Source organism: Eucyclogobius newberryi, unplaced genomic scaffold (assembly GCF_026437365.1).
Source record: "Eucyclogobius newberryi isolate DKJ021-1_F unplaced genomic scaffold, fEucNew1.0.hap1 SCAF_11, whole genome shotgun sequence".
Lineage (NCBI taxonomy): Eukaryota > Metazoa > Chordata > Actinopteri > Gobiiformes > Gobiidae > Eucyclogobius > Eucyclogobius newberryi.
In genome coordinates this window covers 21,275,448-21,303,221 of record NW_027315735.1, presented here as the reverse complement: position 1 = coordinate 21,303,221, position 27,774 = coordinate 21,275,448, and the positions used below count along the sequence as shown (strand labels likewise).

The 27,774-nt window shown below is 40.4% G+C and overlaps 1 protein-coding gene across 4 annotated transcripts; it reads right to left on the bottom strand.

Annotated features, from left to right (window-relative positions):
• Positions 1–2,746: 2,746 nt before the first annotated feature.
• pdlim7 (PDZ and LIM domain 7) lies at positions 2,747–27,505 on the bottom strand. Of its 4 annotated transcripts, none has more exons than XM_072437807.1 (11): positions 26,300–26,408; positions 25,589–25,687; positions 20,100–20,251; positions 16,168–16,195; positions 14,317–14,513; positions 7,589–7,641; positions 7,096–7,339; positions 5,705–5,885; positions 5,507–5,627; positions 3,220–3,335; positions 2,747–2,960 (listed from the first exon to the last, which is right to left on the bottom strand). In XM_072437807.1, the coding sequence occupies exons 2-11, from the start codon at positions 25,682–25,684 to the stop codon at positions 2,874–2,876; spliced, it is 1,275 nt and encodes a 424-aa protein (XP_072293908.1). In that variant the 5' UTR covers positions 25,685–25,687; positions 26,300–26,408; the 3' UTR covers positions 2,747–2,873. The 4 variants fall into 4 exon arrangements, with proteins under 4 accessions (XP_072293908.1, XP_072293907.1, XP_072293909.1 ...); XM_072437806.1 differs by lacking the exon at positions 26,300–26,408 and adding an exon at positions 27,286–27,505 and having other exon boundaries at positions 2,748–2,960; XM_072437808.1 differs by lacking the exons at positions 14,317–14,513; positions 26,300–26,408 and adding an exon at positions 27,286–27,505 and having other exon boundaries at positions 2,748–2,960; positions 7,589–7,658.
• Between the last annotated feature and the right edge of the window lie 269 nt (positions 27,506–27,774).

Here is a 27,774-nt window from a genome sequence, read left to right as displayed (position 1 = left end):
TTACGATATCCACTTTCCTAATGAAGCCCTATTTCCAGAAAGTGCTGTTATCGTCCAAATTAAAACTTTTCATGAAAACAAAATGTCACATTTAAAATGTAAATACTTTTTATATAGCGGCCATGTGCTGTCACTTTGCATACTGTATATCAGCAAATTGGTAACCAAAGTCCACCACATCCTCCCTTTCTACATTCACATACCACAGTAAAGAGTAAACGGCTGTTCATTTCCGCTGTTTGTCTCAATACAATTTACACTGTTGTGTGTGCAGGAATCTGTTAATTTTATGTCTTTGTAAAGAAATGTATATTATATTTTAATATGAAGCCAAAAAAAAAGACACTTAAGTGGCGCAGCATTTGTCAAGTCAAATTGTGACGTGTTTGCCTATATCCTGTTCTTTGGCTATCCAGCAGTGAAGACAGTGTTAAGGATTTAGAGACTGTTTTACAAGTTTCTACTCATTTCATTGCGTCCTTTCTCTGTATATGTCTGATTAATTGTATAACTGTTGGCATCTACAGATGAAGCCAGTGCTTAGTGAGTCACAGCTGGGGCTGTGTGAGCTAAAGGACATCGCTGGATGCTGACGGCGTCGACGCAGCAAGTCTGGAGCCAGGGCAGATGTACAGTCAGACTGTGTGAAATGTTATCACCCCCGTCATTGTCTCAGATGTGTTTGTCTAAGCACATTTAAGTAATGTAATTCACCAGCGCCAGGATGTTCTGCCTCTGTTCACGTCCCACACGCTCTGCTCAGACTGCTGATGAAATTTGGGCAGGAACATGTCACTTTGCTTTTGTTTGAGGGTTCATCATATCTCTATTGTGGGGGACTAATCCATCTCACTATTGTCTGCTCAGTGTCATTAATATTCAGTGTCGATGATGTGTGTTTGAGGGAGTTTGGGTCTGTGCCAAGCTCTGGTCACTGACTAAACTAAAACATTTTTAGTTTTCAAGTCAAATCAGTATACTTCTGTACCTGTGGATGTTTCTCTTCTGTTCTAAGATTCATGTTTCTTGCCTTTCTGCAAGTCAAAAATGCTGTATTTATTACATGCCACAGCGCTTATGCAATTGTATATCTTTTTCTGTTTTTTTATTTGTTTTTTTTTTAACCTTTTGTGTTACTTATTGCTGATGTAAATTGTTGTCAAAACTTTTTGTGGCAATGGAAAAACTTCTGCTTAAGGAGATTTTCTGTACCTTTTGGACAATGATATGGATTTGTGGGTAGAATTTTGAAAATTCGTTTCTAAGTGCTTTCAAGTATTTACTTGGCCTTATGTATATATATCTATGACATTTCAGAAAGGTATGTATAGTAATTCAACCTGAAATTGGTGTAAATAAATTATATATTGTTACATTACGGACTGGACTGATACTTATTATGTAAGGATGAAAAATGGCTATACTAAAATATGAAAACTTGAATCTCATGTACTGAAATTATTTGGTTAAAATAATTTTCTGTTATACAATGCACAAATTTGAACACTCTTAAATACTTGCATAACATTCCCACATTTTGTCAGCAACAATGCAATGTGTTTTAAGTAACTGTTACTTATTCCCTTATCTAAAATAATGATTTTGTATCTTTGGTCAACTTGTCATTTTATAACATAACTTTTTTTTTATGTGAATTTCATATTTACAATCATACACCCAGCCATGTGTTAAAATAGCAATAACAAACTTTATTTTAAAGTGGCAAATTCTGAAGCATATAAATACAAATCAATGTCATAAACAAGTTAACAATGAAGGAATGCATTAGGTTTATTTTCTAGGTTTCAGGCATTTTCCTGAAGGCACCGTAACATTTAGAAAGCTATTAAAGGCTCACCGGTTTGTGTATTAAAAAACGATCCATTTTAAATAATTCGGTGACACTGGATAATAGATCATTAACTTGGTCGTGTGCTGAAAATAGGCAGGCTGTTCGTGACAGGGCGGTGGGGTCCATTGGAGACGAGGTAGGAGACCCCTTTCTGCCTGGCTGGACCCCTATTACATTAATAGGCAGTGGGCGAGGACTCCTTAAGGGGCCCACCACTCCTTTGCACTTAGCGCGGGGGCAAATGGTACATCATTAGAACAGCGAGTGAGATCATTACAGGCTCGATGGCTCCACCAACTCGCTTCGACGGACTGAAGAGACAGTTTCTTACAGGGATCAGCTCGCAGACGGCGGCTGACCAGAGTAAAGTCAGTACTAACTGCAGTGTCCTTTACAAAAGTCCAATCAAAAAGCATCTTGAATGTCAACATATGGTGTACAGTAAATCAACTACACTGGGGTGCGTTTGTAAATGAACAGAGGTGCTGACAGTGCAGAGAAGCTGTGAAGTTTTACATACAACATTCAGCCGTAATTTTATGACCACCAAATTCACTGATGCATACTGCGTTCTGACCTTAACTCCATCTCAAAAGTGCTGAGCTTTGAGTCCTTTTCTTGAGTAGCTTGAGACTGCGACATAAAAAGGACATAGCAGACTGAGCTGAACCATTTGTAAAGCCATCACAAGACAAAGATTTTAAAATGTTTTCAACAGGAGAAGGTTTTCCAGTAACATTTCCGAGCCAACTGTTGTTATACTTATACTGCAAAGAGGATAGAAGTCTAGCACTGGAACCATTTGTAATACAGACTGAAATATGTTTACTTGAGGCCAAAATGCACAGTATAACCGACCACAAACAGAGCCACGGTGAAGACATAATCCGTGTTTTCCATTGAGCTTGTTGGTGGTCATAATGTCGCGGCTGATTGGTTTGTATACGTACAAAAAGATGCATTTGACGGAGTGAACTCGGAGGGAACTCAGAGTGGATGGCGCTCTCTGCAGATGGTGGTCTCACACGGGAGCAAAAGCATGGCCTTTGCACAGCGGCTTATCCTTCTTTGAGTAGAACGTCTTCCCCTCCAGGTTGATTTGGCAGAGCTTTGGAGATGAAAGGAGGCAGATGGAGAGAGTGAATGATGAGGAAATGGGCTAAGAGCTTCTAACAGACCATTACACTGCCACTGTGAATGTGCCCCTCATAGCCTCTCAAACCTATAATATTTACCCCAACGCTTTTGCCTTAGAAAATGACACAAAGCATACAGTATCAAAAGGCTAAAGGTGATAGCAAGATGGAGCTATTGAGTGGGGAAAAGAGGTGGTCCCACAAAGAGACGTTTCAATCAAAATGACTTACAGCGCACACAAAGCAGGTATCGTGCCAGCTGTAGCCCAAGGCCTCGAGGAAGCGGTCTCCTGCATCAATCTTAAAGTCACAGCCGTGGCATTTGGTGCCAAACATCTTCTCATAGTCTGAAAGAAAGATGGAGACAAATGTGACGGGAAGCTCTGAGCAAAACATAAAACACTGTCATAATAAGGTCAACTCTAAAGTTTTATTCAACTCTACTATTACATTTACTGTTTGACAGACTGCTTTGGATTCACTTGGACAAACATGATTAAAATTAGCAAAAAAACAAAAATGTTCTTTAATTGATATACACTGCCAGTGAAATTTGGATACACCTTCTACTTCCATGTGTTTGTCTTTATGTTTATTACTTTCTACATTGTAGTTACATAGAATACATCAAATATATACAGCAAGATGTGAAATTAAGTAGCAAAGGAAAAGGAAAAACAACTAAATGTTTTATATATTAAATCTAGATTCCTCAAAGCGGCCACCCTTTGTCGAAAGCTGCAAATCATGATGAAGTCACATGGTTTTCACCTCACTGCTGAGCTTTTTTGGGGGGTGCACAATGGCAGAGTGGTCAGCGCTCTCGCGAGATTATGGGTCTGATTCCTGGGTGAGAACATCATATGGTCTCTCTGGAGGAGTCTGCATGTCCTCCCAGAGTTACCGTGGGTTCTCTCCGGCTTCTACAGCTTCCTCCCAAACACATGCATGTGTTAGGTAAAATTGGCAACTCTAAATTGCCCCTAGTGAACGAATGTGAGAGTGAATGATCCATGTGTCTAAGCCCAAAGTCACCCCTGACCACAGGAACACGTCTATGTCATGTTTATTCACTTTATTAACATTGGCACTGACTTCGGTCTTTATGCAGTAATCAATAGTTATATGAAATGTTGATATGTCGAGATGATCGATGAATAAGATCCAGATAAACAGTTGTGCGTCGTCCTTCTCCTTAAAGGGCTCTTGATGTTTCTGCGTTCCTCATGTAAACCGTGCACTACACATCCGAGGCTCTCCTCAGCGGCAGCAGCACCGGGGATTAGAATGAGGGGGGAATTGCTCCAGATACTTAACTGGATTTGCTGCTCTCTTTCATCGCAGCGACTTGGGGTAAAGTGTCACGTCCTAATACCGGCGCTTCTCCAGAGTACAAGTGTGCGCCGGAGCCACAATCCCCCCAAAGATGCTGAGGCGGCAGAATGTTTATCAGCTCTAACAGCATTATTCAAAAGAGAGTGCTCAGGTTGTGGTTGGGGCTCGTGATGTAGCTGCGAAGTGAGGGAGAGGCACCGAGCCAGCGCTAAATCATTTACTGCATAATGCCATCCCCGCACCCCATTCATAAAGCCAATAGAGGGTGTATGGGGTAACCCGTGGTTAAATAGATTACAAAGATGAGAACATAACACTTGGTGATTGACTGCGGAGAGAGGAAACTGTGTCCGCCCACACAGGGAAAGAGTACTGCATATTTAAGTTAGAGATGAACCAATACAATTGTGTTTGAGTTGATATTGATATCTGATATTAGCCTTGCAGACCTGGGCGATAACCAATTTTTGCCAAAATCAATATTTTAACTTTTGCAAAAATTATAACACAGTATTTATCTTTATATATAACCTATAACATAATTAGTTGCATGCTCTTGACACATACAGAGGCATTTCTAGTCGAATTGCTCAAAAAGAAAAGCCTGATGCACTGAAGACAAACTGAGAATTATACTTTTTAATATTGGGTCGATACCGATATCTGGAGGGAACTATACTATAATAATATTGGAACTGATATATCGGCCATCCAAAATGACTCACCAAAGCTGCAGCAAATGAGAAAACATCCAGCATGGGATAACTGTGTGGAATATTGCAATAATGATCATTTATTTGCCTCTTTCGGTGTCAATAGAATATTTAGCATGTTGGTCTTTGGGAGTGAAAAGGTTCTTCTCTTTCCTCGTACACAGAGCTCTGCAGACTTGTGATGTGTGGAAGGCTTATCTGTGAGTAAACTTAGCAGGAGGCCCTCTGCGTACAGATATTCTCAGCTAGAAATTACATTAATTCAGCTCACTGCAGATTTGGGTCATGCTTTTACTTTTTTTTCCCATGCGATATTTTATTTTGCTGAACCATTTGCATTTTGTTTGGAATAATATTAGTTGTTTTGTGACTAGAGGAGTTCAAAGCCAAGTTCTAGGTGTTCAGTTAAGTTTGTATGTTTGAATAGCACATGATAAGAACCTGAACATGCTCAATTGAAATGTCCTCACCTTTCTCGCAGTACGGCTCTCCCTCCTCCATGTAAAAGGCCTGGTTTCTAATGGGACTCTTACAGGCAGCACAATTAAAACACTGGACATGGTAAGTCATCTTCAGAGCATGCATGATTTCCTAAACAAAAAACACAGAAAACATTTAAACATTTCATCATCAGAAACGTTTTTGACCAAAGCCAGCTGGATCTTTACCCCTGTGATCGTCTTTTTGCACTTGGCGCAGTTCGGAGCGTATCTGTTGTCATGGCATTTGGTGCAGTAAACAGCCCCCCGCTCTTCAAAGAAACCCCCTTCATCCAGCGTTGTTTTACACTGCGCGCAGGTGAACTCCTCGGGGTGCCACGAACGCCCCAGGGCAACCAGGTAACGACCCCTAAAAAAAACAGACGGGCGCAGAAGGAGCTTAGAACAAGAGGCCGGCGAAGGGACATGTGCGACTGAAAGATACCGCTCTATTTTGATGCGGCTAAACTTTAGTGTGTTTGCAGGGCACGTTTAGTGATAAGAAAGGGTATATAAAGGCCAGCATATTGCCAGATTTAAAGGACCCAAAACAATGTCTCCAGAATTACTATTTTTGAGGTGTGCTATAGTACTGAAGAAAATATAGACGATAAACGTTAACATAGAAACTAATTTATACCACGGGCACAATAACCCTAAAGCAGGATTATTCCCAAACTATTCGAAATGTACAATATTGTTCAAAACTTATTTCTACGGGTGAAATCTTAACAAAAATAACAGACCATCTCCCACTAGTGCAAAGAAAAAGTACCAACAATAGTGAATCCCAAATATTAAACATTTTCTTTTGTTTATTGAACAATAAGCCGATAGATTAATTATCGTGAGGCCAATCCAGAACCAGAATATATTCATGAAGATATCACCATTATCACCATTCAGTATGTATCTTTATTTTCATATTTTTTTTTTCTAAAAACAAATATCTTGTTTTCTTATTGACTGTGTCCTCTTTGGTGTTCCTGTGAGCCTCCAGCATCTTTTATTCCTATGCTCATGTTTAGGGATGTCAAGATTATTCGGTTAATAGATGATTATGATTAGTCAGGTCACAATATAATGAATTAAAAAATAATTGTGACACTCAAACAGGGAGCATGGTGGCAGAGTCTGCATGTGCTCCCCGTGTTACTGTGGGTTCTCTCTAGGTTCTCTCTAGGTTCCCTCTAGGTTCTCTCTAGGTTCTCTCTAGGTTCTCTTGCTTCCACCAAACACATGCATGTATTAGGTAATTAGCACCTGTAAACTGTTCCTAGTGACTGAATGTGAGTGAATAGTTGTCTTTATGTCTATGTCTCTGTCCAGGGTGTACACCACCTAAGGCCCAAAGTCCAGTCACAACAAAAGAGCCAACAATTGTCAATAATAGTTAAACGGTGATGTTTCTTCACAAAGTAATCATAACACTAAAATTTGACTCATGTTAAAACCTGTCAATAATGAGCCATGTTATATTTCCACATGGTTCATTCTCATAAACTGGCCATCTTCAGCGTATCAATCCTTTTCCTCTGAACTCCACAGTTAGATTGTTGATCTTTAAATGCCTATTTCACCTGATAATTTTGTTGCAGGCTCCACAAACGGGGGTCCTGCCAGTGTCCTGGGGTGCCGGCTGCGCTGCCTGTACGATGGAGCTGCGGCTCTCCATTGGTGTGGGCTGGACAGGCTGCTGGTGCTGTGTCACCACTGTGCTGGTTTTGTCCGGGTGGAAGCGGTCGGCGAATTTAGGATCAGTGACCCACGGTGGGCGAGAGGAGGGGGCTGCGCTGCCCGCTGCTGCAGCTGCTGTCTTGGAACCTTAGATGAGAAAAACAAGTGTTACCTTGATAAACCTGGCTCTGACTTTGAATAATCTGACGGAAGAGACAGGTTTTAGTTAATATCCAATCTCTCCAGATGTTGGCGGTGACAGTGTTGTGAGTCGCATAGCTGCCTGAGAGGCCCGTGTATTGACACTTAATCAGAATCTATTAGCACAACCTCTACTGGTTCAGCGCTGGGTTCTACTGGGGGACTATTTTACACCACTGCAGGAAACAGACTCACCATCTGGTTTATTTGCTGCCTGGGCCTTGGCAGGTGAGGGAATTGGCTCGAGGCTGTGGGGAGAAAATGACTAATTAGAAAAGGTACAGGCGTAGAAGGCTCTCCGTAACCATGGCTATAACACACAGCAATGTATGTCGCTCATATAATCACTTCTGACCAATTGGCACAATGAGGTGAGCTGAAAACAGGCTGGTAATGAGAGCAACAGGAGCTCGCACACACACTGATTTGATTGACATTGCTCAGAAACTTCTAGATGGGGAAACTTGTTGAAATGCTTGGCTGTGGCAGTCAGACAAGAGACATTATTCTTGAAGTGTGATTGAAATCCATAGTTCTTCTTCCTCTTTTTTAAAAGGCGTGTGATCTGCATAAAACATGACAATACTCAGAAAATCTTTAAACCGTGAAAAAGTGTTTTTGAATCTAGACAGTTAGATGAGAGAAAGTTTTGTCTTAAGAAAACTATAGTCCACAATAGAATGTGCTGTACCAGCTACAAGAACTGTTGTAGATGATGAAACAACATCTCAATTCAATAAGGACAACGCATCATCCTTGTACAGCCCTATTCTAGTAGTACAGTGGTTTATTTGCCAAGGCTATACGTGAATTGAGTCATTTACAAAAGTGTTTACAACTGGGACCTATTTAGGGCAAGACTACAAATGTAGAGCCAAGAATCCCATTGCAAAAACAAAGAGACTTAGTGCTAGTGGCAAAGACGAGAACAGCTTAATAAAAGGCCAAGACACGTATGAAAAAGCAACTACAACCATACAGAATGCACAAAAACGATATAAGGTCTCCAGGTCAGTGAAATGGTACAATAAAACAGACTTACCTGTTGACCTTTTGACTCAATGGCTTTTGGGAGTTCACCTAACAACCTGCAGAACAACATGGTGAACGGTGCCCCTCAATGTGCCCTCAGACCTCACCAGAATCTGTGCCGCTTCAGTCAAAATAAAAATGATATCACATTTCACATTCCTTATTCACACCTTTGATAAGATCCTGTGTTCTACAGCAGCAGCCTCGGGTGAACTATCATCAGCCCTACTTATTAGAAGAAATGTGAATATATGAATAGTTTTAGTTAAACTGACAGTGAATGTCAATTTTAATTTATTTTATAACTGAAGTATATTCATTTACAAAATATAACCTTAGACAGCATGGCAGCTTTAAGATTATTCAAATTCTGTTTATTTTGGGGAAGAGGAAAAAAAAAGGCTTTTGAATGACAAACGCACTTGATTAAATGAATCACAAAACTTATCTAACTCTACATTTGTCATCTTTTACTAGCGCTTTGAAAAAAGTGTTTGATTTCTCTTCAACCAAATTGCCTTTTCCTTTTCTAATTGCCACAATGTGCTAAACCAGGTCTGTTTATGCACACTTGCATGCATTATAAACCACCTTCTCTCGTTATGCTGAAGACCATTCCCCAAATCCCCACACACTTCCTTTGTCTGGTTCTTGGACACGCTGCGCCTCAAGGAACATTAGCTTGACATTTCCCATTCAGTCTTTACACCTGTGATTGTATCCTTTTTTTGGCTCTTCCTCTCCGGTGGGATGCCTTGAACAGAGCAGCAGGGAGGCGCGGAGGCAAAGGAGGGGAAGCGCCTTTTGATGTGAGCTGGTGCAAGAAGCCGCTGACATGTGTCACCTTCAACAGCGCAGGGGAAAAACTGATGCAGTTCTGCAAATATGTGACTGTGGCACCTGACAACGTGTCACAGGATTTGGGCTACTTTTGGAATATGGTACCTTGCCATTATGGCTATCTGCTCTACTTTGTTAATGAGGTAGAAAGCTTCTTTTACTTGTCCTTGAAACTTTTAATTATTACCAAAACAGCTTTCACATTGATAAATAATTGAAAAGCAGCATCTGGTATATTATGTATAACAATGTACGCCTTCGCTATCCAACTGGTTGTTAACATTAAATTTGGCACCTTTAATAATAATTAAATAAATAAATCTCCGTTTCTTATTATAAGGGAAGAGTATGAAGTCAGCTAATTGTCTCCTCTTGGTCAAAAAACAAGCTAAAACACAAATTGGTTAAACAACCAGAGACATTTTCCTTTGTATATGATCATAAACATAAAACAACTAAGCTCTTCAAACTAACAATATGCTTACAGATACAGATGCATAATATACACTACACACGTTGTATCTGTTTTTTATTATTATACTCCTATACCTACTCTGTGTTGCAACACTGAAATTTCCCTATTGCGGGACAAATAAAGGCTTAACTTATCTTATACACACAATTATTAAAATAAGCATTGTCTTAGTAATAAAAGCCATGTAAAATCCTATGACTTCTACCTCGTAAAAACATAAGATCAAGGAGAAAGGGCTGGGATAAACCAATAAAGTTGAAAAAAGGAGAAATATAGAAGTATATAGCCAGGAGCAAAACACTTTAAAGCGAAGCGGGGGAAAAAAGACAAGAAAAACAGGAAATCCTTTTTTTAGATGTTTATATATATTTTTGATGACAGCAGAAAAAACACAAGTACAGGTTTGTCTTCCTCGTTTTTGGTAATGATTTGGAGAGGCCTATGAGATGAGAGGATCACAAATGAAATGTCTAGAGGATGAAGGACTCGATAAATGGAAATGGCGGAGACGGAGGATCAAAGGAGAGAGAAAACTTTAGAGGAACAACAAACACAGACCCCCCCTCCCACCTGCCCACTCATTAACTCCAGCTTTGAGATGGAACACAAGGCCAAGCAGCTGCCCACAGCGCCGGCCAGCATCAGGGAGATCTTACTTTTAAGGCTCAGTATGCAAGGGTCCACTCTGGGCGTATCTAGGCTGTCTACTTTTCTTATTTTTTCACCCGAATCTGAAAAAGGTGAATGCATTAACTCCCATTGGACGCTCGTCTATCTTAGTCGTCTTAAGTCACAAAGAGGTTTATGTTGTCACTGTTGGTGGCGGTTCGAGACTGGGCATGGCATCCCGGGACGTCCAGTCTGTGCCGCTCAGGATTTAATATTGAGGGCACGGGCGGACCTGTCGTGGTGCCAGTCCCTCAAACGGGCATAGCGGGGACTCTGGATCTCAGAGAGGAACTTTTCCCTGATAGTGAGGCAGATTTGAAGAGAAGCAAAGTAAAGAAAGCAGAGAGTAGAAAGTTAAGATTTGTTTTGAGTAATTGGCAACTATGATTAACATGCGAACACGTAACACAAGGCTCGAAAAACACCATGACAAAGACAATTTTGTTAAACAGCTCTGATGAATAAATAACAGTAAACAAAATGAGCGCTCATGCTCACAAAATAGACAAGTCTGTATGTGCAACAGTGTTCAACCAGTCAACAGCTCAATGTCACTCAAATGTGACGCAGAAAGTATAAACAAAAAGTACATGCCAAATTAAAATATCAAGTTTATTGTCTGTAATTAAAATAATTAAAAAATAGCAAGCTGAGTAAAAATGAAACGAACGTGTAGTAGTGTAATCAAATGAGAGCAAAGTGATATTTCTGCCCTTTCGTGGGCTAATCAGAAACAAAATCAAAAAAGCTTTAATGTCATTAACTGGGAATGTGCTTTGGTGATTAGGTGCAACATAAAAACTAAATAATAATAGTAAGAAATTTGTCATATTTTCTAAGAACATCCCTGGTGCGTTATGTAAATATTGTTATCAAGATTTTTAAATAATCCATATTATTTTTATAATATTGTCCAACTCTACTCAAATGTAAACAGTGAAATTATATATGCAACTACGCCATTCACGATCAACATATTCTACTTCACAACCATGCAAACACAAACTAATTTAATGTCAAACTCAACCATCAGATGGCGTTTGCACAACAATATTCCAACATGCGCATCTGGGCTGACAATGTTTACCTGGACCTCTTCATGGTCTCATCATCGGGGTCTTGCACTGAGAGCACCAGAAGACAGAAAACATGAGGGCGCTTCACTTTTCAAGACAGCTCATTCAAATGTACCACTACGGTCAATTTGTCAGGCCGTCTCTGGCACTGAAGACAGAGGCGCGCTGATATCTGAGTCCATCTCTGCTATGACACGCCTGTTATATGTCTTAGCTGCGTCCGTCAGTTTGCTGTCACTCATAACGCCGCTATGATCACATCGAATCAACTGTTCCCTGACAGCTCACCCTGCCCTGTTCCCGCGAGCTCTCTGCCTCCTCTGCCTGTACTGACTTACTGTAGTCGGTGCCTGTTAGCTGGGCCAGGATTCGGAAGGAGCGGGACTGGGTGGTGCCGGTGCGTGGCTGCCAGTCCTCGGTGTCCTCGATCAGCCTCTTCTTGCTACGGTCGTTTGGGATGAAGCAAGGCACGTTCTCCGCTCTGAGCCCGTGCCTGCACACCACATGGCAGGCTTGAATTAAGGCACTAAAACCCCCCTCATGCTGGGACAAGCCACTCACAACAAGCAGAAAAGGCCAAAGCTACACGGACGACCTTGAAGACAGAGGACATCGCTGAGATATCGTGCTGCAAGGTGCTTAGTATCACGGTCACGCATAGAGCCAGGTAATGGATAGCCATTAGGGGGATTTCTCAGGGGCACACTATAGACTGTAAATGGACAATAGCTCATTAAAGATCATATATTTGGCATGCATTAGTATTGCCAGGATACGGTCTGTCAAATGGATTTGCTTGAAACACCGACTAAACAGTAAGAATCTGTAAAACGCTTACGGACATGATTAACTGCAAGCCCTAGAATACAAAACACATCACACAATTTTTTGAACAAGCAACACAACTCAAAACACCAACCAAACAAAACTCCAACAGGCCCCAATGCATTATCTTACTTGGATACATGGTAAATATCGTCATAGTAAGCGGGTTCAACTCTGAAGAACAAAAAAAAGAAAACTTATGTCAAGCTGGCAAAGTAGAACGTTTATAAGAAATATATATATATATAATGGAAAGAATTGTAAAATGCAGCCCCATTTAAATAGGAAGTCATATATTATTTATGAACACCAGATGGCAGTATTTTGTGAAAATGTATATCCCCAAAGAGTCCAGTCAAATAGTAAAGAACCCACCGTCTTTAGAGCAGGGATGACAAATTAGGTGAGTGTTTTTAATATGATCTGAAGACAAAATGCATGTGTGTGTTTTGATTTTGTTAAGGTGCAATACTAACTTGTCATGAGCTTCCATCTGTAAAAGTAAAAAGACGGGGAAGATGAGAGAAATGGGAGAGCAAGAACAGGCCTAAACATGTTAAATATTGCACACAGGAGCAGACGCAAAAACCATGCAGCAGTGTGCAAACAAACATGCTTTTCAGAGCAGACACAATGAGAGAAAGGCGCCATTGTTTCTCTCGGCCCAAATTATTGCCACAGTGACCCTGCTGCACGACTCGTTATGCAAGGGCCCAAACTATTTATCTTCTACTCACATCCTCTTGTCATTTCAGATTTCAAGTATGCTTTGTCAAATCAAACAAACCTTTTAATTTGAATGTTTATGGCAAGGACACCGAGCAATGACAAAACGGAGCCGACAGTTGTAATTACAGGCTTTTTTTTACAGAAGTGGTGAAAATTGCTTGGCCTCTGGCATCTGCTGAAGATATTCTGCAGAGTGAGACCTCTGTAAAGACAAGGTCCTTAAATAATCCAACGCAGGGCCAGTAAAAGCTGTGTGGGAACTGAGCAGAATTTATGAGCGGGGCTAAATACAGAAACATTACCAGCGGCAGCTCACCCCTCTAACATGACCCAAATTATAAACCAGACCAGACGAACCTCGGAGGATTGCCCATTTACACAAAGCACTTCATTCAACTGATGTGCTTTGTCCTCTTTCTAAATACTGGTAGTAAACAGTTTTATTTTACTCAGAGGGAATATCACTTTCATCCATTGTTTATGTAGCAAACAATACATAAAATGGAGGATTGCAAAAAAGACAGATTATAACTTTTTGTTTGTTTGTTTGTTTGTTTCAAAAAACGGTGTTATTAATGAATTGAGAAGACGTGAACGATGGAGAAGAAACGGGTCAAAGTCATTTAAATACATGATTTAGTTTAATAATTTTGCTCTGGGTTTGAATTACATTAGACACAGGAAACTGAGCAAAACTGAACTCGGTTGACATATGTAGACTTCCTATAAGTGATCTGTTCTTCTGGATCTACCTCTGTATCTACCTGCGTTGCACCAATAAAATTTCCCCATGTGGGACACTAAAGGAATATCTTATCTTATACGTATATAGTTGTGTAGTAGTTAATGTATAGTAACAATTTGACCTCAAGGTATTTGAGTGTTAATTTTTGTCTAAAGATGCAGGACCAAAACTTTGTGATACTTTTATTTAATTTGCTGTTTGCTATTCTACATATACTGTGTGCACTTTTACAATTTCACCGATTTGAATTCATTTTGCTATTTTTTTGTTTTGCATCTGTGCAGCACTTTGAAAACTGAAATGTGACATATAAATAAAGTGGCTTTGGATAGTACATTGAAACTGCAAAATACATTACAAAAAGTAAAAACAATCTTTGGAATAGGAGATATTCAGTAAGACAAAAAAGGACTGGTTATGAAACAAACTTGAATGTGTTTAATTAAATGATATTGAAGAAATAGTCGTATAAAATAAGATCAAGAACAGCTAACTTTCCATGGCAGACAGAGGGTTTATGTTTGGGACCTACCCGTTCTGCGACTCCTGAACTCTGCCAGTGCCGTGTGAACGCGGGGCGCTTAGTTTGGGCGAGTATGCCACAGGTTTAACGCCAGGTCCTGAGCTGGCACTAGCACCACCTGCTGCAAACGGTCGTGCCATCTTGTTAATGGCTGTGCTGGGGGCGAACGAGTACTTTGGCTGGGCAGAGGCTGAAGTGAGCGAGTCCTGTTGAGGAGTGAGAGAGAGGGACAATGCAGCGCACAACACACGACATGCACTTCACACATGGCACACATTTGCATTCGCTGTTGCACAATCCCACGGCTTAGTTTTAGAGCGACGATCTGAAGATTACAATCGCAGATCACACTTCTGAATATAAACAATCCGATGATAGCGATTCAGTGTCTTTGAGAACAACCCAGTGATATGTCAGAATTGAATAGAAAATAGTAACCACATGATACAACTAAATTGAATTCATTTTAGATCTACAAAAAACAGGCAAATCTTATAATGTGGCCTGTCAGTGTACACGCAGTCATTGCTGTGTGCCAGGGCTGAATCCTACGCAAAGAAAGTGCTTAAGAAGTTGGAGCACAGCCGTTTTATTTACTTTGGCAGCCGTCCAAAGACTCAAGTCTAAAGTTATCTGCTACTGGCACTAAGCGGGAAATACTCTGAAACTGAAAAATTGCTTATTCGACTGGCAAGCTTTGGTTGGCAAATTTACAGTCATGAACTCCTATATTTTTTGATTTTCTAAAATTCACTTTTAAAATTCTAATGACAGTGTTTTAGAGTTGGTACATTATGTAACTTTTCCAGGGGGGTTCCGCCACCTGTTTATCTCCATGGTGATGTAAATGCTTTGCCTGGAATGTTCCACAGTACGGAATGATACTGTATTATCTTTCTCGATTACAAAACATGCATTCTCACTATGAGTTGAGTCGCCTCTCCAAAGATCTGACCAGTAACTTTCTTTGTCATAATTTGCTTCTCTCAATGGAGATAGATATATGTTTAATGCCATATCGCGGAAAATTGTGGACAAACCAGTAACATCTCCATGGAGACAATCAGGTGGAGGCCCCTCAATCAGAAAAGTTACATATTCTATAGTGCATCTTTAAAACCAGTATTTTGTTCATTTCTAAACAGATTTGTGTATCTTAGAGATGGTCCGATATAGGTCAAAAGATCTATATCGGACCATCCGTTGTGGCCGAGGCTAATAACAAGATGTATTTATCTGGGATATAAAACTATTTCTGGCATGATTGCATAATCATACAGCTATGTTTAGCCTAACTGGACTCCTATTGAAGTTTTTACTCATTAGCCTGTTCAAAAAGTCAACTCTGATGCACTGAGGAGACGAACTAGGAATGAAACACACAGTGAAACAAGTCAGTGCCAAATATCGGCTAGATTTTCAATATTGGACCGATATATCATGCCTAGTGTGCTAATTTATGCTTGTGTATGCTATCAATGCTGTTTTTCATCCATCTAACTCAATCAATTTGTTGTTTGTTTCTTTACCATTGATAAAACATCATGGCAGCCATTGAGGATTGTGCAAAGCATATCAAAGTAAGCTGTGAATTCCAACACATTTTGCCAATCCATCTGGCAACTAATTTAGTGATTCAGTGGTGCTGTACTAATTCACAGTGCGGGGACACAGTGTGATAGCATGTGGGGGTTAGCAGAGGTGGTTCTTACTACAAAGTGACATGAAACACTGGTGAGGCCAATTACAAGTAAAAAAGTGTCTCCCAGTAGATTCTGTGTCACTGGGCAGTCGAGCAGCGATCCATGCCAGGAATTCAAACTGATTTTAGATCAATGTTTTAAACAACAAAGGCCTTACCTTGTGGTCTCCAGCAGCTTTGAACGCTCTGCGGAAAAAGAAATACAAAAAGAGTGTTATAAGAAATTCTGCTTTAAAAGAGCATTACATATTGTTGCAGGTGTACAGGAGTCTTTTGATTTATCTGTCCGTATGCGCTCCGGTTTTTGATGTTCAGTGATAAAGCAGAGAAAAGTCTGTTTTCCTTCTCCATTTATGTATTGTGCACAAACGAACATGAAATAACGAAATCATTTTCTGATCATACCTAGGAATTTCAAAAACCAAATAGTTTATGTAAGTTTAGCTTTAGTTTATGTCTATAATCCAGGGCTGCAGAATACCACAACAAACGAAAGATATCACAATAACAGTCCTCCATCACACAGAAATGTTTTAAAAGGCAGATTTTATTCATGACTTTCATTTTTCATTCTTTTTCAGCCTTGATTTTGTTGGGATTTTGTTAGTACATTTTTTTATTTGACAGAGTTTGACTATTACGTTAAGGCGTTACGTTAAATTACGTTGTGTCAAAGAGTATACTCAAATATGTGCAGGCCTACTATAATCTCACAAATGCATGACAGTTTGCCCAGACGCTGCATGTGCTTGTTATTTGTGTCAACCTCAAAGACAAAAGTACCTGTTTTCAAATTCTGTCCCAGTGTTAAATCAAACTTAATAGGGACGGTGCAGAAAAATAGGGAAATGTTTCTTCTTTTACGTGTTGTTATTACTGAACCATGAGGACTATCACTATTGACATTGTTTCCACTGGTCTACAGACACTTTCCGTGACAGTGAGAAATGAGTAGGTGGTCGTTGCATGCTCCGATACTGACAGAGCGCTGATGATGAGATGACAACAGCAGACTTGACGAGCCGCTGCATGTCACACCTCTGTCACAGCCAATCACAATGACATTTGTGTACGCTCTGCCGGCTGTCTTACTGTTCACCTACAAGTAATGAGCCTCACTTAATCAAGAAATGGAGAGGAACCGGTCTGACAGCTGTTCCCCGGGCCGGTTATTGTTGGACGGAATAAAAAAACAAGATTCTGACATGATTAAGTCACTATCACGGGAAAAGATTTTTGGTTTGCGCCGAAACCAAATATACTCACAATGAGATCATTTCCTGGCTCATTTCAAGGGTCACTTACTGCTGATGCATGCTGGGCCTTCATGCCGATATAAGATAAAAATCAAGTCTTTCTCCACAAAAAGTCCCTTGATACTGAAAACACAATCTCCAACCACAAGCCTCCAGGCCAGTTCTGAAACACTGTTACAGTATTTGTAACATGATCCCCTGAAGCTGACAATCTCCTGGTTATGTCTGACCCCTACTCTGGATGAACTTCTACACCAATAAGACAGAAGAGAATAATTAGTAATGAAAGATTCACTAAGGGCAGCTTTCTTTCATTGTTGACGTAAAACATGAGGCCAAGGGGACAATGGAGAAACTGCTCTCATTAACGTTTCACAAAAGCTTGACTATGATTATGAGAAAATGTACAAACGTCAATAAGGGTTTAAGATGGAGTCACGGTCAAAACATAAAGAAACAAAGAACGAAAGGACAATATACAATATCTAGAGATTTACAATATTAACAATAGCTGAACTCAAACAAGAAATCCAAAGAAAAGTACAGTGAAAGCCCAACAAACACATGAAAAAGTTCCTTTAAAACAGAGGCAAGGTCTAGCATACCTGACCAGCACTTTGACGACAAGCAAAGTAACCTCGTGACTCACCACTTGTGTTGGAGCTGCACCTCAGACAGGTGTCTGTCAACAGTTTAAAGAGACAGCAGCACATTAGTCAGGCGCTGTGACTAAACTATTAGACCCCTCGCCTCAACTGAAAGGAAATGTCACACGATTTAATTATTACATCTTTCAAGTGAGTATGTTTCCCCTCGTCTTAAAGGCTCAAAGCCCTGTGCATAGAGCCTTTTCACTATGAATGAAGTGTAGTGAGAATAGATAAAAAGGGGTTTGGCCACCACAAGACACTATTGAATAAAATTAACATCAGAATTTGTCTTATAATTTGGAACAACATAGACATATTTGGAAATAGTTCATCCAGTTTATGATGTATGCGCACGATGTATGCGGGACACAACAAAGGCAGCAACATACATGATCGGATCAGGCCAACTTTGTTATTTTACCCTCCACCATAAAATCAGCTTCCAACATCTATATCTCGTCAAATCTGACACCAACGCTTGCATTGTATTGAGTCTCTGAGCACTCTTTATTTTAACATTGACGAGAGCCAAAGTGATGTAGAGAGGTTTCACGGCCAGGCAAATGTGAGCGACGCCGTGCACATTTTCAACGATAAAAAGGAATATCCTTGAGGATGTCTTAATGTGCGTCTACTACTTAAATTTAAGCTTTCATCTGTTAAGTTGTATAAAAGACCTGGTCCTGACATGAGACAAATTAAGTGAGCGGAGCACATTTGTAGGAAGTCAACAGCAGAGTCTCCTGGTAAATGACAACAAAGTGAACTGGATGTGAGACGTGGCTCGGGTGCTGCTGTGATCACGATCCGTCCGCTTTAAAGTAGACGGAAAAATGTAAAATGGGTCCCACGACGGCAACAAGCCTCATCTTCCTAACAAGTCGACCCTGGTTTATGTTTGATGCTATTAGCTTTGAACGGGAGCATCCTGACTTTGCTAAAAAGAGAGAACCATTTTAATCACATCACTTAATCAGCGCTGCGTTATCAGTAAGTGAAGTATCAAGGTAGGTATGAGAGCTGCTGCCGGGAAGGTTATCTCCAAGACAAAAAGTTATAATATGACCATTTTTCCAGTGTAAACCCTGCTAAGGAGCTGTACCCAATTGTTTTTCTCATGTAATACAGTAGCATCTGTACAGCCCCAGCACAGATGTATAGTAAAAGCTGTTCCTAGGAGGGTCAAAATGAGAACGCTGTGTGCGGTCTCCATATATTATAAAATGTTTTTATCATTCGCGAAACAAGACGTAACCCTGTTGTGTTGTTAGCATGCTAGTTCTTGTTAACAATGGCGTGACGGCAAAACTACGCTCTAGCCTCTCAAAATTGTGAGACATGCTCATAAAATCATCCCAAAGAATAAGAAATATGCTAGAAATATGAGTAATACATTTGGATAGCTGAAAAAATTAAGTAGTTCTGTTTTCAAGAAGAAAAGAAAGAGAAAATCAAGTAAGTGTCTTCTTCATATTTACAGTCTTTATTTGACTGTGCACACATTTAGCTGTTCTCCATATTCTTTTCACGGGGGAATAAAAGATTGAGGAACATAGGGTACACCTCATGTTCTCCGATCATGCTGAAATGGAACACAGGCACCTGCGCTACACATGCAGAAAAGTTCCTTTGTTCACTGTTTGTGCATGTTTCCAGCCTCTTAAACCTGACACTTTCCTCCTAAACTTAACCCTTTGCCCTAACCATAACCCTTCTATCTGTTCCTGAACTTAAACTTAACTATGTAGCTAGAGAACTTGGGTATCTCCATTGAGAGTACCTTTGTTCCCTGGGGAGGACCTGAGGAAAACGTGTTAATCCTTTTTACCCTCATCATCATTGTGTACACGTATCAAGGTACAGTACAGCCAACCTTACTTCAAAGATAAAGCCATTTTTCCAAAGTCATCCTTGAAAAAAATGATCTGTCCAGATATTAGACCGATGTAGTGACTCAACTTTTTAAACGTATTTTTCAAAACCAAAAAGGATTTATAGTAAAGAGATAAAGATTGTAATCACATCTAAACATCCCAGACACATAGTACCTGTCACAATGGGAATATTTTAAGGCCGTTTGGTTATCTCATGTCACAGCAGGTAAGAAACAGTGTTGCTCGTGTGATTTATGTGGGGAGTGTTGAAGATAAGACCTGACTGATCATGGGCCTGTGATAGACTCACTTGCTGAGGGTGAGGAGGAGGGAGTCTGACGCTGCTCTGATCTGGTTCTGTGCCTCCACGTGGGTCATGTCCTCTGCGTTGGTCTCACCGATAGACACCACCCAGTCGCCTACACCCACACCCGCCTGGGCTGCCTTTCCTCCCGGGGTCAGCTGCAGAGGAGAAAGCAGAGGGGTTTAAATAAACACATGACGTCAAACAGAGAAGCAGTTGGGCTTATGATGTGCAACAAAACATTTTCAGTATTATACAAATAATACAAACATTGCGTTTGCCATTAGTTTGAAAAATGACAGAAAATTCTGAACATTTTAGTGAATCTGTTGTAGTGGAGATACAAAAGCAAATACCGGCAGTTTGTACCCAGGAGAGCAAATAACTGAAATGTTTTAGACCCGATGCCCCGGCTCCATTTTCCACATGCTTTTGAATGCCTGATCGCCCGTGGCTCAATTATGTGAATGGGAATAAAGATAATACATTTCACCGATGGATTAAGGTGAAGCTATGAACATAAAGTGTACTGAAGTTGATCAATAACTATAAATCAAGTATGAAAGTGTTTCCAAAACACACAGTTTGACTTTGCAGTGCTGTCTTTTAACAGCACTTAATAATCAACTCTGGGAGTCGGCGTGTCTGGGTCAGAAGGGCCAATGGAGATTTTTCACTCAGTGCTGTCGGGAACAGGCATTATCTGTCATTGATACCGAGAATGATGATGTCATCAGTCATCGCCACATAATTTATTGCAGCTGTGACTCTGGTCTCGCGGAAGATGCAAGTGAAACCATATGTTACCTACAGTCACAGTGGAAGGCCAAATCCAGACAGGTAAGTCGTTTAGTCACAAAAAGATGACGTAAACAGCAGACACAAATGAGTGTCATGTTACAAACGGGCTGAAATGAGACAGTTGGTGCAGGTAGTGATGCTTCGACATGTTACTCCTGTCAAGAATGTCTTCTGCAGCTACTGAAATACACAGAGCGACTGCCAGAGCATGTTTAGTCAGGGCTTAGTCAGCTTGTCCCTGTGCTTTAATGAAACTCAAGACTTGTGTCAAAGTCGCAGATAACTGGACTACAAAGTGTAAAGGATCAGATAAAATGAGACGGTGGCAGGATTTCAGTCAAAAAGCTATTAGGATTACTCTCAGATGTCACGGATCCCCGCAAATGTTAGCTTGTCAAAGGCTAAAGGGACTTTAATGCTTCAATCATTAGTTTGGCTTATTTTTCCAAACATTTCAAACCCTTGTGTGTGTGCAGTGAGGTAAGGCACAGAGTAAACTGAGGACAGAAACACTGTAAAAAAGACTAAATGTAATGTACACAGTTTTTCAAAGGTTTTTCAGCCTAAAAGAAAAATCTCATAATGGTCTTGGTCTTACAGTTTCTGGAAACAATTATGAGGTTGAGGAGGAAATATTTTCTGCTGTTGAATAAGCATGGCGGAATATACAAATCAGACGCATTGTGAAAAGGAACATAACCTACCATCAAACCACTAGATCAACTACAATGTGCAAAGTGCCGACCTAACCTTTAACAAGACACTACTGGATCGTAAAACCTATTCATTTAGGTTGGTGGTAATTATTAGCAACCACACATTTTAGCCTGAAGGCGTAATGCATAATTAGCTGTGGTTGTAGCAGATAAATGATGTCAGTTCAAACCAGATGTACATCTCCTGTGTCATCAAAGCATCACATCGGAAACATCTCATGAAGCGATGCAATTTCCCCCGTCAGCCAAATACCAGAGAGCTTTGAAAAGTTAGAACTTCAAAGTAGAGCTGCTACTTTGTGCATGTTTTCTGTCTGGATTGAATCTATAACACATCATTTTCCCACTATAAGAGCATTCTACCTTAATTACTGCACAGTTAAGCTCAAAAGTGGGGTTTATGAAGCCGTAAAGACAGCAGGCTTGGTGAGTGTGAGGTTAGTGATGGACGCAGACACCTGTGCGCCTGGCTCGGGTTCAGAATGCAACTGCTCACTTGAGAAGGCAGCCCTTAAACTCGCTGTCCTCAGACCTTTGGTTAGAGGGGGGCAGATGGAAACTCTACACCGCCGCAGTAGTTTGTCGATACGACGGGGAACAGTGAAAAACATGTCCCTGGAAGCAACATGCAGGGTTGTACCAAACACAACAAGCCTTAAATGTGAGCTCAGACAATATGCAAAAAGCATCCAGAATGATGCCATTACAGAGGCATTTGCTGTCAGTAGCATTTTGCTGCATGTTTTTGAGCAGTCCTGCAAAAAGAGTCCAATGTAGGGCTGTGTATTTAATCAAGTTTTAAATTACATAATTTCTAATTGATATGAAAGATATTTATATTCTTTCTTACGATGACTAAATCAAATGAAATCGAAAATCATAATAGTTCAATGCGAGCTGATACATTTTCTGTCATACTGCCCAGCCTTAGTTCAACTGCAGAACTGTTCCGGCAGACTATCGAATTTCAAAGCACAACTTTCGAGACGTTTTCCTGCAATGACACTGAGGACAAGTGGGGCCCGGGTTCACTCTGAACACACTCTGTTTTTTTAAACAGTCCACTGCACCTACGACTCTGTCTGGACAACTCCCTTTTATTCTTTCTGTGGCTATCAGGAGTTTGAGAGACACTCTGTCCTTACATCACTCTGCACACCACACGGCTGATGCAAAGCCATAAATATCCCTCTGAGAAATGGAAAACCAAACCTGCAGTAAGCAGCATGTGGCACGTAGTAATGAATGCAGGGCGACGCCTAGCACTAACTCACCTTAAAGACCACCCGACACAAACAACTGATGTCCTTAGCAAAAAGAATCAATTTAGTGAATTATTAATTGAACTCCTTCACAAGTACTTGCTAGAGGTTGCAATTGAACAACAGATGAACAGAGTGATAAGCAGGAAGGCAATTAAGTGACACACTAGTCTAATGACAGGTGTGACAGAGAGGTACAGACAAAAACTCACAGCGTGACTCCATCGTGAGTAACTTTCAAGTTTCATTACAGTCTTGAGGCATGTGCTTTTGTAATGAAAACCAGATGCTCAAAAGGCTCCGGGGTTAAGGTGTTGTAATGTTTATGAAATTGCAACAGCGCCAGATTTGGAGTTAGATACAAGTTAGAGAGCTGTGAAAATCGCATCTGAATTTGACAATTTCAACAGCTGTCAAATATGGTTCTGACTAACTTTAAGTTTTTAAGTGCATTTATACATTTAAGACGGGTGGACTAAAACGTTAAATGCCATTCAGACATTAGAAAGGTGAAAAAAAACTGTTTTTTTAAATCAAATATAATGTGTTTGTTTTGAAGATGAAACTCAATTAAAGAAGTGCAGAGGAGTCAAGATTAGAGAAGTGTAACGAGACAGCAGGGATGTGCTCGAGGGACGTCTTTAACCCGTTTTCCAATCGCTCACGCCAGAACTGTTGATGCTACTGCTTTTAAATCTCACGAGAATCAACACAACAGCTGTGTTTTAACTAAACTTTCTGCACCACAAAACATTTACTTTTGGGTATTGAAAAAGATGTCACCAGGCAACTGTTAGAACAATGCAGTGTTCATTTAACTTGGGCTTCCTAGGTCTGAGTTGCCATAAGTCTTAAGCCAAATAAAGATCAAAAAAGACCAAGGGGTAAGGGGCTAATATATTGTTTTTCAATTTGCAAACCTTTGTTTGAGGAAATTGCACATACATTTTCAATGGACACTCACTTAGATCCGAAATAGTACCAAGTTTTACGCATAGTGTTCTTTTGAAAATGTTATTTCAGAATCACACTGCAACCCTATCCTGCAGTGTTAGCTTAGCTTAAGATTTAACAGCTTTAGGGTGTTCATCTACAAGCAAATTAAAATATTACTAAACAGAGCAAGAAGACAAGGATTGTTAGCAGTAACGGGTGGAAGCGGCAAAAATGTCAGGAATGCTGAGAAAGCATGGGCTTCCAGACAGAGAAGGAAGGAAACAAAGCACAAAGCATCGAAGGCTTAAACATTGTATTTACGGCACCATAAAAGAGCAGTTCCGGCCTTTACTGTAAGCCATCTACATCTTTCTAAATGAGTAACTCTGGAAAAGGAATGTTAAACAAATGTCAAGCAGCATGGTAAACACACAGCAGCATTTTAAGGGAATCAAATGAGCTGAATCACAATGAATCCTAAAGCTATTGTAGGACAGTAATGGCCTGAGCTCACACAGTCTGATCGTTCAGTGCTTGTGTGCAGACATAGCATTGTCTCCTCTGCATCGTTTTTACAAGCTTTCTGTCCCATCACTCCAATTCTTCTTCTTTGTCTAATCTCCATCTGAACGACTGGGTACAGATACTTATCTCAACGACAGTCAAGAACCAAAGACCACCCACTGCGATTATCCAAAGCAGTCCCTGGGCTTCTCAGTGTTACCAGGGGAAACAAACAGTGGGTTATGTCGTAAGTAACAATCTTTTTACTTATAAAAGCGAAAAAACAAAAAGCAAAAGGAAGAAGCCTGTTACATTATTTTCAAATGAGACCATTATAAATGAAAACTGATAATACTTCATCTTGAATAGATCTGAAGCTCTAATACAATTCTTTGTTTGGTTTTGAGACAAAGCTGACATGCCATTTTTATGGGTAAGAAGGAAGGATCCGGACAAGAATCTTAAGGGAACACAGAGTTTTTGTCTTGGATACGAGGGAGAAGATACAAGATGTGTACTGACAAGGCCGATGATAAGTGCTGCCTTCAATGAGGGATTACGTCAGCTTTACACAAATCTATAGCTTCTTTCAACACTGTAGACTCACCACACTAATAATGTATGGATGTGCAATACAATTTGTCATTGCCAAGAAATGTTATAGCTGCTACGAAGGCCTAAAGGAAAGAAGCAAAATTCAAGGCATTCACAGCTACATAATTACTAATTTAAAACCTAATTAAGTTGAAAATGGCACACATCGAGTAAATGTGATAAATTGGTTAATGCAAATCAGCTTAACATTTATAGATCATCTAAGCCTTTAAGGTAAAATATTATGATGCCAATAACAAATGGGAGCTTGATGGAACACCATATTTGTGAGCATAAGCGATAATAGAATAATCTAACGTGTATGTGTGAGTAAGTGCGTGCGTTTGCAAGGGAAATGCACATATAAGGCCAGGAAAGAAGTCGTGGCTCTTTTCAATAGCTGCAGTGTTTGACAAAGCCAGATTGACCCGACACGAAGCAGCTCTCCAGAACAAACTGCAGCATGTCCCTGTGATGAGTAAACATTATCAATGCAAATGGACTCTATGTGTTAAAGCGCATTCAGTCGCCATCGGCCCCAATCTGCAAGTTAGGGCAGTGAACAGAAATTTAAACGTGCAAAAAGACCTTCCAAAAGTGAATGTACTTTTAAAAGGTGATATTATGAATGTGTAAAATAAAGCAGATTGTTAACAATAATGTGCAGTGTTGCTGGTCTTACCCTTGACACGGTGAGGGGCATACTGAAGTCCTTCCCACCCTGCAGCCTGAAGCCCCAGGGCGCTGGGCCGCTGAGAGTTACAGAGTATATGTTCATACCCTTCAGGAAAAAAAACAGAGACGTATTTTATTAGACAGATGGTTCCCAAGCTGACTGTGAATCGTTGTTTATATCACTAGTGTAACATTACATAAACTTCACATCTATAAGATTGCAGCTCTGCAAAGCTCTGTATGAAAATATCACTGCATTAAACAACACTGCTGCCAGGATACGAAAAAAAAAACAATTGTGGAAACGTAATGCATTAATCAGAAGGGTAAGCCAGTTTAGGGAATTTTAACCTAAACGTCCAAAGAAAAAAAGCTGCGCACAGGCAGAAGCATCATAAATCTAGTACAGGGGGAACACTGGTTCTAGTCTACAACAGGTTAATTTAGCTTTTTTAACAGTTAAACTAAATAAGAAAAGAAGACAATATTCATATTATCAGTTAAATGGTATATGATGATGACTGATTAACTCTTATGATGATGACTGATTAACTCTTATGATGATCACAGACAACTTGAAAAGCCTACGTTACAACTCTCACTGTGAGATACAGCTGTACTAGCGACCTCTGAACCAGCAATCTCACTTCCATCCCCTCAAACTCCCAAGGTGCTATTGTGCCAACTATCTGCCCAAAATGCACCCGTCAAAGCTTACCTTGTCGTGAGCTGGGGCAGAAGATTCTCAGCGTGTTGGCAAAATTCTACCCCCTGACGGCGTCTGTGACACAGGCAAGCCCTTGCTTCTCCTCGCCTCTCAGAGGCTATATAAGGAATGTAAAACTACACCAAACTATTTCAGCCCAACACCCACATGAGTCACTAGAAGGGGGTGGGAAGAGGAGAGCAGGACGCAGAGGTAACATCAACTGCCCCTGCCGTCAGGCACAGCCAAGTGTCTGTGCATTTTTAATACTAGTTAAAGCACAAGTGTAAAGCATGTAGAGGCCATGACATAATATGCAGTGTAATAGAAGGCTCCTAGTGGTAAAAGATTATGACATGTATGCTAATTATTTTTGAACCATGGGGAAAATTGTGGTGCTGTAACTACACAAACTGTAGACCTACTTAAGTGATTCAAGCATCCACTAGTTTAATGCAGTCCAGTTGCTTAATTGATTGGTGTAAGGACTAAATATAGGCTAAGAAACCCTTGTTATTGCATTATTATTGCCATCTTTGTAACCTAAAGCTAAGATTCTGCCACATCAATTAAATATGAAATACAACCTAACCTATTTTATGGAATGTGTTATATGATTGTGAGCATTACAAATACTATTTATAGATGCTTAACCCTGTACTTTGTTATTGTTTTTAACACTAATGCCATCAGCTCATACAGATCAAGCCAAGGTCTTCTACATCAAATAGGCCTGTCTCTCTCGGGGGCCCAGACAATCTAATTACCTCAAGATGATTAAAGGCCAACTTTACTCACAGACATGTGGTATATTCCCCATTCCAGACCTAAATGAAAGTTTACTCGAGCATAGGCGATCAAAAGACAAGACGACAAACGCTATGCAGTGCGTTAGTCTGGTATGAACACTCATCTCAAACACACCCGCACAGTTCTGCTGGAGCATAGATGTGTCCAAAGTTGCAACGGTTTGTGGATCGAATATTAAGTTTACCCACCTCTTGTCCCGGCTGCTGGTCAGAAGACATGACGCTCCTGTCTGAGAAAAAGCGAGAAGTGAAAGCTGAAAAGTAAAGCTAACTTCGAAACTTCCTCAAAGCGGACGTGAAGGAGCCGCCGTGGATCCCCCTGGAGCTGAGCTTAAGATATTCACAAACTCTGGAGTGAGACTCGCGCAGGACGTCACCAGTCACATGGAGGAGCTGTGCCTCTTTCCCCGGAATCTGAGCCACGGAACAGGAGCGGCTCCGGCCAGGCATGCACAGCGGGGTTTATTGTAGCTTGTGGGCAGAAAACAAAGTCCATTACTCTGCTGCACACACAGAGCAGTTACTTTCATGCGTCAAATGGGACTACAACCAAGCAAAGCGCCCACTTTAGTTTAATTAACCACAATGTGTAATAAACACATTTCGGTCTAGATGAATGTGGGTGAAATGTAAGCATACACGTAGACCTGGTAGACTACAACTTTGTCTTTGTTTGCC